Below are 12,766 nucleotides of genomic sequence, written 5' to 3'. Positions count from 1 at the left end.
GAAGATGAACCCTCATCCTTTTCCGTTTGACTTTTCTTAAGGGAAGGGAGTAGGAATCTTGCATGCCCCCTTGGGTGGGCTCCAGGCCAGGAGATGGAACTGCCTAAATAAAGGCCAGGCATCTGTCCTGAATGCGTCACTAGGGGAAATGATTACTGGTGCCATTGGCTTCTGCAGGGTTGTGGAATTCAAAATGGCGGGCTCCTGAACACAGCACTCACCCAGCCCTCCCGGGTCTTTCTGCACACACCCATGGAAGTCCTCCACACAAGTGCCCCCCAGCCCACCTGCGGAAGGGACTTGCCCACTGGGCACCCCCTCCGGGCTGCGTGGTGCCAGGGCCCGCCCCCGGCTCTCCACCCAGCCTCAGCTTCCCAGCCCTGTGTGTTGTTTCTCTGAGCCCAGCTTGTCCAGCCCTGTGGACACCCACGTGTGCTCAGCAACCACTGGCTTCCTTCCTTCTGACCCCTACAGACTCTGCCTGCCCTTTTAACGGAGGCCTATGGCCTGGCCAAGTCAGGGGACTCCAGATCTCACCCAGTGCAGGACCCCAAGGGGGGAATCTTCTGTTGTTTCCTTTCTCTGGCCACAGCACTAATTGAGCCAAAACACCAAAACCGCTTTTTCACACTTAGATAAGTGAAGCCGACACCCGCATCCTGAGTTTGATTTTTTTTAAGGTCTATTTTAAGTGGACTTTACATTTATGTCTAGTAATCAGAATTTCGAGATTGGTGTGTTTGCGACTTATTAAGGCAGGTGCACGCCCTGAACCCTTGAACATAATAAGCACATTGCCCGTGTTCTCCTCCTGGCCAGAAGGGAGACCCTGTCTCGTGGACACCCTCCACGGGTGAGCAGGAGTCCATCTGTTGCTTCTGTGAGGTTTGCATCTGTCCAGAAAGACAGGAATGCTTTTCGCCCAGATTTAGGGCACATTCACCTGTGCTTGACGCTGACTTGCCCGATGGTGTTCTCACCTGTGCCCCTGGCCCCTTCCCCAGCAGACATCCTTTCTTCCTCTTTACAGGTTTTTTCCTCCCCTAATGCAGCCTAGAATGTGTCCCCAAAGTTCCAGTAAGCTTCCAGCCATAAAACACTGCATCTTCCGCAGGACTTCTTTGAAATGCCTGTGGCATCCGCTTAATGGAACCCTGTTGAGTTCCCGTCCCTTTTGGCTGCTTGCAACCGGAGATCAGGGGAACAGTCCTGATCTTTTCTCCAGCCTGCATCACAGGATCCCGAAGTCTAGTCTCTGAGCACCGCCTCACCCAGCGCTGCCCAGATCTCCCAAACACTCCACCAGGTTCCGCAGAATCTCTCGGTGGTTTATAACAGGCTCTCGTGCCATTTGAGCCTCCTGGCTTTTTGGTTCTGTTACATTTCTTAGAGGAAATGTCACATGGCTTACCAGTAGTGAGAAAGTCAGATTAGTGCCTGGTATCCAGTCTGGCTCGAGGGCCTCGGTGGCATTTAAGGTGACATCCATGCTGCGCTCCTCCTCCCCTGCCCCCATCATCTTTATCTTCTTCCTTCTTGGTACAGCTTTGCTTCTGCTGCAAGCAGCCTGCTGGGGCAAATGTCATCCTGAAGGTCACCCTGAGGCTTTCCCGTTCTCTTGTTCCTCACCAGGAAGGGCCCACCCTGTCTTCAACAGCACAAGCCACAGAACACATCCAAGGGTCACAGAAGACCTGCCTGTCCTAACAACGTAGAACAAGTGTGGTTTCTGGCGACCGTACTTTCAGGAAAATGAGAGTCATTTCTCTCTAACAGGCGGCTTCCAACTGTGCGAAATGGAGCCGAGTGCTAAGGGGATTGTCCCCTGCTTCTCCATCCTGTGGTTCCCTTCTTCCAGCCACGGGTGCCCAGACCTGTCACCCTGTGTCTCAGCGCCACTGACTGGAGAACTTGCCATACCGATTATTTGCTCCCCCGTGCTCTGGAATGCCCCAATCTCATTTAAAAAAAAAAAAAAAAAGGAAAGAAAAAAGAAAAACATCAGTTGGGTGACTAAAACCAATCCCAGGTTAGGGGCGCCTGGGTGGCTCAGTCGGTTAAGCATCCAACTCTTGGTTTCGGGCCAGGTCGTGAACTCACGGTTTCACAAGTTCAAGTCCTGCGTCAGGCTCTGCACTGAGTGTGGAGCCTGCTTGGGATTGATCCCCTCTCTCTCCTGCTCTCTCTGCCCCTCCCTTGCTCATGCTGTCTCTGTCTGTCTCGAGAAAAAATAAACAAAAAATTATAATCATCCCAGGTTAAGGAGTTCAGAAGCCTTTGAAACTTCACTGTCGTGTTTCCAGAGCATTCTAGCAGATAGAGACCCTAGAGAATTAGCTTTTACCTGGAAGGATTCAAGGCACGTATCTATGAATACAGATTCTAGAGAGTTCAGAAGCCAAAAGGCCTGATGGTACCCTGCTTCTTTGCCTGCCTTGTGCAGGTGAGTCAGTAGGACTTGGTCCCTTTCTCTGGCAGCTGGGAGAGGTCAGCAGGGCACCTCTGAGGGTCTAATATTTGGAATCTTGTAGGGAAGCATGTGGGGGTGCCCTCTGACTGGATCTGATCAAAGGAGCTACTCCCTCACTCCTGGGATCTCCAAGTCCCCAGTGAGGACTCAGGCCCATGTTCCAACTAATTTGTTCTGTATTCATTTGTCTCCCCAGAGAGCTAATGGGAAAACTGGCGATCTAGCAGCTTAGGAATGTGGGCATTGGAGCCAGGCTGCCTACAGCACCTTCCAGGTCTCCCACTTACCAGCTGTGTGACCTTCCCAAGCTGTATACCCTCTCTGTGCCTGAACTTCTTCAATTGTGAAATGGGATAGTAGCATTACCTCCCTTTCGGGGTCACTGTGAGGGTCAAATACTACAGAGCACGTGGAGCGCTCTGTGCCCAGCACCTTGTAAGTGTTGCAGATGTTACTGGGGTGTGCCTTCCAGGGACAGCTCTGTGGAAAACGTACTTCCCACTTGTCACACCCTGTCGCCATCTAAAGTGGACTTCTCATGGGCTCACCACGGAGGAGAGTCCTCACAGCACCACCCCCTGGCAGGCCAGTGCCCATCGTTCTGGCTCTGACAGATGAAGAAACCAAGGCACAGAGAAGGTGCGCAACTTGTCCAAGGTCTCAGCGCTCCCTTCAAATGGAGTGGAGCTGGCATTCTCACCCAGGAATGTGGACTTCAGAGTCGGGGCTCTCGATTTATTCCAATCGATGCTCGGAATAAAATGAACCTGGCGTGTTATTAATTAGGCTGATCACTGAAAACCGTGGTCTCAGACTTGACCATCCATCAGAATCCCCTGGAGGGCTCGTGAGAACACGGAGCACTGGCTCCACCCCCAGAGTTTCTAGCTCAGCATGTCTGGGGCGGACCAGAGAATTCGCTCTCTGACAAGTTCTCAGCGATGCTGCCGCTGCTGGTCCAAGGACCAAGCCTGGAGACCCAGTGATTCTAAACGTTGATCAATGATTTCAAAATCCTGATCACTACCTATGTCATTGTTTCTTGTACTTGTCCGAGTTGACCAACCTGCTCCTATTGACCTATAGAGACCACGATGGAAACCGTAGCTTTCAGGGTAACTACATTTCTCCTACTTATTACAGGGATGGACTTACCAATTCGTCACCAGGCTGTGTTTCACAGGATTACAAATGAGATGCCTCTGATTTTCTTTACCAAGGAAAACATGTGAATGACAGAAATCACCACCTAAACGTGACTGTTAGAGAGTAACCAGTGGTCAGTGTGTTGGTGAACAGCAGTCCTTCACCCTCACGCAGTGTCTCTTCCTCTGAAAGGCTAATGAGATCTACTTTTACAAAGGATATCAGTTGACCCTTCAGCCGTTGGGAGACGTGTGCCACATGATGGCTCTGCTGGAGGGCACGGGTTTTATGGTCATGGAGAACTAAAAGGATTTAGGACGATCACGGGCCAAAGAAACAAAACCCGTTGAGAAATCCTTCGGGCATCTGTGGCTGGGAATCGGAGCTAGGGTTTTCTGAGCTTTGTCCCAGAGTTTATTAACACAGAAAGAGGGAAAGGTCACATCGTTAAGTAGGACACGGTTTTCAAGAATGATAACCACTTACTAGGGATTTTGCCCAGCACGGGAGGCACACCTCATGACCAGTCCCCCTGCCCCAGTTCTGGAGGCATGTCACGTGACCAGTCTGGGCCCCCCCCCTCAAAAGGTACATCACGTGACCGGTTCTCAGCCCGCCCCGGAGGGAGGCATATCACATGACCAGCTCTTCCCTGCCCCTGTCCACCCAGCCCGGGAGACACATCATGTGACCACTTCGCCCTGCCCCCATCGGTGGCCTGCCCTACGTGGGAGGCACATCACGTGACAGTGACCGGTTCTCCCCTCCAGCCCCCTGCCCAGCCCTTGGGGCCCCAGGTGGATGGGACATGACCACAGCCCCTGGCTGCCGAAAACCTTCGAGAACCTTCTCCGCTTGCAAGTGGTGTCGTTTTGCTGCTGTGTTGTTTTTGTCTTGTTTTGTTTTTGCGATGACACTGAGTGGCCCCTGTATTGTGTCTTTCAGCCGGTAATGTTAAAGTAGAGGCTCAGAGTGATGAAGAGAATGGGCGGGCCTGTGAAGTGAATGGGGAAGAATGTGCGGAGGATTTACGAATGCTTGATGCCGCGGGAGAGAAAATGAATGGCTCCCACAGTGGCCAAGGCAGCAGAGCTCTGTCAGGAGCTGGAGGCATTCGACTTCCTAACGGCAAACTAAAGTGTGATGTCTGTGGGATAATTTGCATCGGCCCCAATGTGCTCATGGTCCACAAAAGAAGCCACACTGGTAAGGCCTGGCGTAGTCCCTCCTTCGGTGGCCCGGAAAGGTCCGTGGGGTGTAGCAAGAGGAAGCTTCCCTGTCTCAGCTGAGTGTTCGGAGCCTGTCTCCCAAGTGTACTGTTTTCCTGAAGCCACCTTGAAACCTGCACCCATTCCTTTCCTGTACACTAGGGTAGCATTCCCGGCCTCAAAAGTTGTCAGGGGCCCGAGGTCCCGCCACTAAGCTAAGTAGCAGAGACTGTGCTCTTAGGGGACTCCTGCCAGATGGGCTCACCCTTAACACAAGATAGAACAAAACCCAAAAGAGATCGACCTGCTGAATGTTCTCCTTGAAGTTTCCCCCAAGAAACCACAAGTAAAATTGCATTTCTTTTTTTTTAACAAAGATGACTCCTAGAACCACTGTTATTTATTCATTAAAGTTTATTTATTTATTTTGAGAGAGTGCAAGAACAGGGGAGGGGCAGAGAGAGAGAGAGAGTCCCAAGCAGGCTCCATGCTGTCAGTAAAGAGCCGGACATGTGACTTGAACTCACAAACCGTAAGATCAAGACCTGAGCTGAAATCAGGAGTCGGTTGCTTAACCAGCTCAGCCACCAGGGTGCCCCAAAATGTGCATTTCTTAAATCCAAACTCACAGAGCTTGGTTTTTAGAAATGCAAGGGAGGGACAGAGAAGCTGCAGGAGACAGCCTTTCAGAGAGTTCAGATCGGGCTTTTGGGCTTTCGGGTGACCTACCTGCCAGCAGGTGAGCCCAAGAATTAGGTGGTTCGTTGGCCCGTAAGTCCATCAGCAATTGGTAACGAACTTCCTATCGAAGCTTCTGTCTGCTGGAGGCTTTGGAGGCTTTATAAGACAGCTTAGGGAAGTAGGAAGACGTGCAAATTATAGCTTGTGGGAGTCTCACAAGGGGCCAGACAAATTATATGAGTATCAGAAATTAAGCAGAAATTCAGAAAAACTGCCAACCAAAATAGCGGGCTTGGGAGGAAACGTAGACCTCTCCAGAGTCATAATTTTTACGTCGGAATAAGGGCAGGCTCCAAAATGATGTCTTCCATTTGTAATACCCCCCCGGAAAGCCAGAAAAAAAGAGGTTTATTTTCGCTGAGCATTCATCTTCGATAGAAAATTTGACTTCCGAAATTAAGCAAACTTTGCTTTTCCTAATGCGTCCCTTAATTTTCAAATTATCCAGTGAAAATGACCCCTCCCATCACGCCCTAAGCGAGGCTTCTGTGAGAGTAGTCAGGCTCTCCCCCTTTGTAATGAGGTGGAAATTAAAGCGAAGGTAGGTTACTCTGTGATAGACGCTTAACAGAATACGCCTGGACTCGCGTTAATACCTTCCTGATGGAGGAAGAGGGCTCACAAATGAATTACTTCCCTGCTAATTCATGTAAAGCCTGACTGTACAGTGAAAATTCTCTTAAATAAATATTTGATAAGTGAATCAAATTCTGGCACACTAAATTGCCAAAATATAATGACTTCCTGCCCTGATAAAAAGAATAATTGCATTTAATGAATCAACCTGCCAAGTATGGATATGCAGAGGGGCACCGGCCGTTTGCTCTCCCACAAATAGCAGCGGAGTGCCAGGGTACACACCAGCCTCCCTTCCCTTACAGAACAAGTAAGTTCCAGAAGTGGAGACAGAGACACCACCAACCATATGGGTCCTGGCGTGGTTTTTATTAAGCAAACAACCAGACTGAGACAGGAAGCCCATAGATTGTCTTCACAATGTATTCCCACTCCCGTAAATGTGAGGTCAAGGTCACAGGTACTTCCAGAAACACTGACCAAACTAGGCTCGGATATCTAGACGTGCAGGAAAGGCTTCCACTTTTCTGGGATCAGAGCAGAATCATGCCAGCCATCAGTCCCTCCCTGAACTCTCCACACTTCTGATGCTTCAAGGGCAATGCTTTGCCAACCCCAAGGCCATATCATCACCCAGAGATCACATGAACATGCAGACGCAAGGGCAGACCGCAGAGAATGTGCGGGGTGCTGTAGCCCAGACCCAGAGCATCCATGGACCGCAGGACATGCAGCCACTTCGATGGCTGTTCACGCAGAAGCCCGGGCACAGCCTGCTCATTTCCCCCCAGGAAGGCAGGAAATGCACCTGCCCATTGCCAAGCAAGCCAGGCACACCAGCGTTCCCTTCCCCAATACACCGGACAGCCCCCAGAGGCAGTCTCCTCTCCCTGCGTCCCATAGCGCCACCTTGGTGAGGTGCTGTTCATGCCATTGTCTGAACTGTTTGCTGACCCCACCACTTCCTTCTGTAGCGTTGCTGCTCGGTTTCTATATTTTAACTGCAGCGTAATAGCACTGCCTTCCCCACCAACACCTTAGGGCGAGTGTGAGAATCACAGGGGAGAGTGCTATGAAAGAGGCGTGCGGGGTAGGGGGAAACCCCTCCATGCAAATATGCAGCGTTCTTATTCTAAACCACAGGACCTTTAACAATAAAGAAAAGCATCTGAGTTATGATAATCGGTACAGTCTCAGGCCTACTGTGTCCCCATCTGTGAAGCCAAAAGGCTCGGTGCATCAACAGCAGCAAATTACGATCTCCAAGGTGCAGTTGGCGCGAGTTCATTCTTGCAGCTCAGGTGTGTTTTTAGTCTACCTACTTTTTTTTTAATGTTTATTTTTGAGAGAGAAAGAGAACACAGTGAGCAAGTGGGAGAGGGGTAGAGAGAGAGGGAGACACAGAATCTGAAGCAGGCTCCAGGCTCCCAGTGGTCAGCACAGAGCCAGATGCAGGGCTCCAACTCACAAACTGAGATCATGACCTGAGCCGAAGTCAGACACTTAATCGACTGAGCCACCCAGGCGCCCCAATCTACCTACTTTTTTTTTTAAGTGTATTTATTTTGAGAAAGAGAGAAAATCCCAAGCAGGCTCCTCATGATCAGCACAGAGCCTGACATGGGGCTGCATCTCACAAACCGTGAGATCATGACCTGAGCCAAGATGAAGAGTCGGACAGTTAACTGACTGAGCCACCCAGGAGCCCCTTGTCTCCCTTCTTCTGATAGCCATCTCAAATGCTGATGAAAGCATCCATAGAGACCTTGTTTTTTTACCCATTAAGTTGTACAAAGGGGCTCAATGATTCTTTTTCTAAAAATTTGAATGTTTTAATGTTTATTTAGTTCTTTTGAAAGAGCCAGAGAGAGCAAGTGGGAGAGGGGCAAAAAGACAGGGAGAATCCCAAATACGTTCCAGGCTGTGAGCACAGAGCCTGATGTGGGGCGCAATCACACGAACCCCTGAGATCATGACCAGAACCGAAATCAAGAGTCAGACACAACCTACCGAGCCACCCAGGCACCCTGGGCCTCAGACATTCTTACACACAGTCCCTAAAGTGGCACCTCTGTACAGTCACTGAGATTAACGTAATTTTGAGTTAACGATAATAAAGCCTTACATAAAAGAAATCCAGCCCCAGAACCCTTGATGTCCCTTAGGTAAGACACTCGAGCGAAGGAGCCACAGGAGGCAAGCTGACAGTGGTGAACAGAGAAACACAGATAATGTGGGTTGCGTTCTGCCACCCAGCAGCAGGGTGCTGCCCCCCTTTCTGTTCCCAAAGGGAAAAACTACCTTGAGCTGAACACTGTGTTGTCACTTCGGAGAACACTTCCTTTGAGAGTCTCCATGTCCCTCATTACATATTCATGCCGGTCCAGGCAATCAGAAACAAATAGATTTCCAGGAAAGCTGGCCAGCAGGATTAAGACGCCAGGCACAGCAAGAGACATGAGAACCACTGACTCAAATTAGAAGACAGATTTCACTCTTGGAGAAATGGCCGCCTTTCTTTCCTTCCTGCCCTGTTTCTGCGGAAGCGGGGGGGGGGGGGGGGGTGAGTGTGGCTTTAATGATCTGCCCCTCCTATGTCCACTGCAGGGCCCCCCAGCCTCAGCAGGGTGGAGGGGGCACCTTACACAGCTGGCTAGCTCTGGGGCATGCCACAACACATCCGTGTCACTGGGAAGAGTCCTTCATGCTTTTTACAAGCTTCTTTGTGGCATGAGCATTCCTTACTGACTGCCTTTCCGGAATGTCCAGCTGAAGGTCCACCCTGTCATAATGCACTCCACCTTGTGGGGTCTCCCGCACCCAGGGACCACTTACTCCTCTTTTTCCTTCCACCTGCTCGGAGTTCAAATATCCACATTCATGCACACGGGCCCAGAAGTGTTTCTGATAGATCATTGGATGCGACTGGATGCTTCTCAGGGCCACCTGGCCACCAGCTCTTGGAATCTCCTCCTGATCCAGCATGGGATCTTGCTGGTCAGCTTTACTGTCACCTTCTCCCCTGCTTGACTTTCAACCCTTTCTTTGCCCAGCCAAGTACCACCCAGATACAGATTAGGGGAAATAGCGAATACACCCCATTTGGTAGCACCCTCCCTCCCACCTGGCCTGCAACGAAATCTCATACATTAGTTCCAGTTTTGGAGTAGTACATGTGCCTGCCCCACTTGAAAATAAAAGTGATCATCATCATGACATCCAGGTGCCAGTGTAAACTTTTACATTGAAACTGGTGTAGATTTTCATGGGACTGGACATGCTTCTACTTTGGTCAGAGTTCCATCTCGTTCACCCAATCCACATTAATCAAGTGAGAACATTGTTAAAGATGCATTTTCATTTTCACACATTCTTTTTTTCCTAAGGAAAAAAAAGTTGCCAGGAAGTGTTTTTTCGTGGTATCTTAACACCAAATACTGTGGTCACATAGAGCTTGTCTACAAAAAAAAAAAAAAAAAAAAAAAGCAGTTGTTTCCAAAAGAGCTTTAATGCATGCTTTGGCCTGACAGGTGTATTCATTTCTTTTTAAAAATTTTTAAATATTTATTTACTTTTGACAGAGAGACAGACAGAGTGTGAGTGGGGAAGGGTCAGAGAGAGAGGGAGACACAGAATCTGAAGCAGGCTCCAGGCTCTGAATTGTCAGCACAGAGCCTGATGCAGGGCTTGAACCCACAAACCACGAGATCATGACCCGAGCTGACAACAGACGCTTAACATACTGAGCCCCCCAGACGCCCTAAGTGTATTCTTTTTCTTACATGAGGGCTAAGTGAAACAGTCACCGGCTTGGAGCAGGAGGGAGTCTGAGCCCCAAGACAGCTCCAAGCATATTTCTTTCCCACAGATGCCTGCGTGTGTCCCTCTGTGGGACCCCAGCATACAGTCAGGCACTGACACACCCAGCAGAGGGTCCTGCGCTTTCTTGGCCACCCTTCCAGCTGCACCACCCCCAGAATTCCTAATAGCAACTCATGCACATCTCTTAGAATATTTGTACTGAAAATACAACTTATCTTCTGTGCATAGAGGCCATCAAGAGCTTAAAGGATTCAGGAGTTGGGGAGGAAACCAAAAAAAGAAAAAAGAAAAGAAAAAAAAAGCCAGAAACCTCCCTGGGGCTCTGGGTTGGATGCCCCAAGACGGGGATGGGGGTGGGGATTTGGGACTTGTCTTTGGACTTCTCTTTCTTAACTTCTTATTTTATTCAATCTCTCTCTTCTCTCTCTCTCTCAGCCTCACACTCTCTCTGTCTGTCTCCTTCCTGATTTGCCCGCGTAGGGACAGACAGGTAATGGAGAAGAAATTGAAAGGGAAAATACAGGAGAAATGTAAATGAAAAGAACTTATTATAACAGTTATAATGAAGTGCCTTTCATTTAAATATAAGAATGTAACGCTGAAATGAACTTGTGATCCTGAAATGCATTTTTAATGACTTTCCTTTTTATTTTGCTTGCTTCAGTGGCATATTTTAAAGACCCTTTGAAAAAAAGCCACATTAAAAACCCCACCAAATGCCACAACACGCAAAATTGGATATTGGTTTATTCCAAAACTGCTGATCAGGAAGAGTGGCTCTTCATCACAAAATGTTGCCGTCGCTTTATTTAAATGAGTTTGAATTTGCATTGTGATGTGCCATTCTGATTTAGGGAAAAAAAATTAGATTTTCAGATCAAATTGACCCAACCAGCGAAGCGTTAAAGAGCTGGCAGGTTTAGTCTGAAAGCCTCGTGTTCTATCAAACCTGCAGCGGCTGGAAGTCACCGGGGCCCCGTGGGAAACAACTTCCTCGCCGGGTCCTGCACCTGTCCCCGCGGGCGCGCGCGCGGCAGAGTTTTGGTCTCACCGGTTCCCCTCTCCTCCTCCCAGGCGAGCGGCCTTTCCAGTGCAACCAGTGCGGGGCCTCGTTCACGCAAAAGGGCAACCTGCTCCGGCACATCAAGCTGCACTCTGGGGAGAAGCCCTTCAAGTGTCACCTCTGCAACTACGCGTGCCGCCGCCGGGATGCCCTCACCGGCCACCTGAGGACGCACTCTGGTAGGTGCTCTGGGGCGCGGGTCCCGGGGTGCGCGCGGGAGCGCCCCCTGCAGGCCGGCCCGACCCTGGGGAACAACCCCACCCCCACCCCAACCCCCACCCGTGCCAGGCATCTGTGCCCCCCGGGAACCAAATGATGTGGGTGGGAAATCACGTACGCATAAAGAAGTCCCAGTTTATGGAGAGTTTCAGCGGGTAAGTGGGGCATCTCTAAGCGACTTTGCCAGCCTTGTGCTTTCACAGGGCGCGCGGGTAGTGTCCCCAAACTTTCCAAGTGCCTTTCTTCATCTTAATTTGCTAAGCCCCTTGTATTACTGCTTTACGCAGAGTTCTCAAGAGCTGCGGTCACGGGCATAGTTTCTTTGCAAAGCGGAGAGATGAGGTGAGAAGGGCCTGCGGCTCTCTGTCCTGATTGGGGACCCGCCTGTGCCCCCGCCTGCCGGGGGGAGTGGAGGGGAACACCGCCCTGAGTGGGCCCGACTGTGTGACTCGTGCCAGGAGTCAGTCATGCTTCCGCTGAGAGGCCACTTGGGGGCTCTTACCAGATGTTAGTAAACGCATCTGGAATAACCCGGAGTCTCTAAGCATATTATTTATCATGAATGCTGGACAGTTTCCCAAAACCTCCCAACGTGGGAAGCACGCATCCACCTGGGATTAGGTCGGATCTTCTGCCTCCTGAGGAATCTTCCTTGCTATTCTGTGAAGGGGCCCCACCAAAGTGAGGGACACTCCATCTGGCAGGGATGCTGTACCCCCGTCACCCAGAGCCCATCATCAAGACTGTCAGGGTGTCAGAGTGTCGGTGGCTTCTCCAGAGCAGGATGCTGTGGGGCAGGAAGAGGCTTCAGACCAGCTCCTTCCAGACATCGCCAGGGCCATGCTGTCCCCACAGGCAGGGATGCCACACCCCTGGGGAATGGGTTGTCTCCTTCCTAGATGTGAAGAGCGTAGTTAATGGCCAAGTTTTAGTGGCCTCTCCCTGTGCCTTGTTCCGTGGCCACTGAGCATTTGCTGAGCACCCAGGGACCCTGCTCTCTGTCGGGGAGGCAGCTGGGCAGTCACAAAGCACTAACGAGTTACAGGTGTGGTGACTCCAGCCTCTGAGGGGACAGTGGCAGAACAGGGAGGGTACAGCCAGTCTCCAGGGTAGGGCACGAGGCTTCAAGAGAGACTTCCAATAGGAGGGGCTTGAGTTCACAGTGGAAGGTGAGTTTCTAAGGTTTACCTTCAGACACATTCCACATGAACATATAAATCCATAAGTGACCCTAGATGGGGTATGGGACACATTTTAGCCAATGATTCATAGTCTTTCTCCCAGAGGGGTGCCTGCAGGAGCTCATGAGGAGGCGAGGCGGGTGGTCGCAGGGGCCCTGGGACTGCCTGTTCCCTTTTGGGGTCCAACTCCTCTCCTTCCTGGTAGTCCACATGCGGGAGGCTCCCCAAATCCTATTTAATTAGAAAACTTAAAATCTTGCAAGAGAGGAGCTGTACAAAGCCAGGGTCAGCAGGTGGTGACAGTGGGGCCAATGCGAGCCCTTCCCCCCAGGGGGGATGG

The 12,766-nt window shown here is 50.5% G+C and overlaps 1 protein-coding gene across 18 annotated transcripts in view; it reads left to right on the top strand.

The window, feature by feature from the left end:
• Window positions 1-12,766, top strand: part of IKZF1 (IKAROS family zinc finger 1) — a 97,143-nt gene that overhangs the window by 64,471 nt on the left and 19,906 nt on the right. For 14 of the 18 annotated variants that reach the window (XM_029930436.1, XM_029930442.1, XM_029930472.1 and 11 more), the window contains 2 exons: window positions 4,562-4,822; window positions 11,038-11,205. In XM_029930436.1, coding sequence (XP_029786296.1) covers window positions 4,562-4,822; window positions 11,038-11,205 — 429 coding nt within the window. The remainder of the gene's footprint in view (window positions 1-4,561; window positions 4,823-11,037; window positions 11,206-12,766) is intronic. The other 4 variants (XM_029930557.1, XM_029930549.1, XM_029930544.1 and 1 more) reach the window with 1 other exon arrangement.

The sequence above is a fragment of the Suricata suricatta genome, chromosome 2 (assembly GCF_006229205.1).
Source record: "Suricata suricatta isolate VVHF042 chromosome 2, meerkat_22Aug2017_6uvM2_HiC, whole genome shotgun sequence".
Classification (NCBI taxonomy): domain Eukaryota; kingdom Metazoa; phylum Chordata; class Mammalia; order Carnivora; family Herpestidae; genus Suricata; species Suricata suricatta.
The sequence above is the reverse complement of the archived record's forward strand: the minus strand, read 5'-3'. Positions and strand labels throughout refer to the sequence as shown.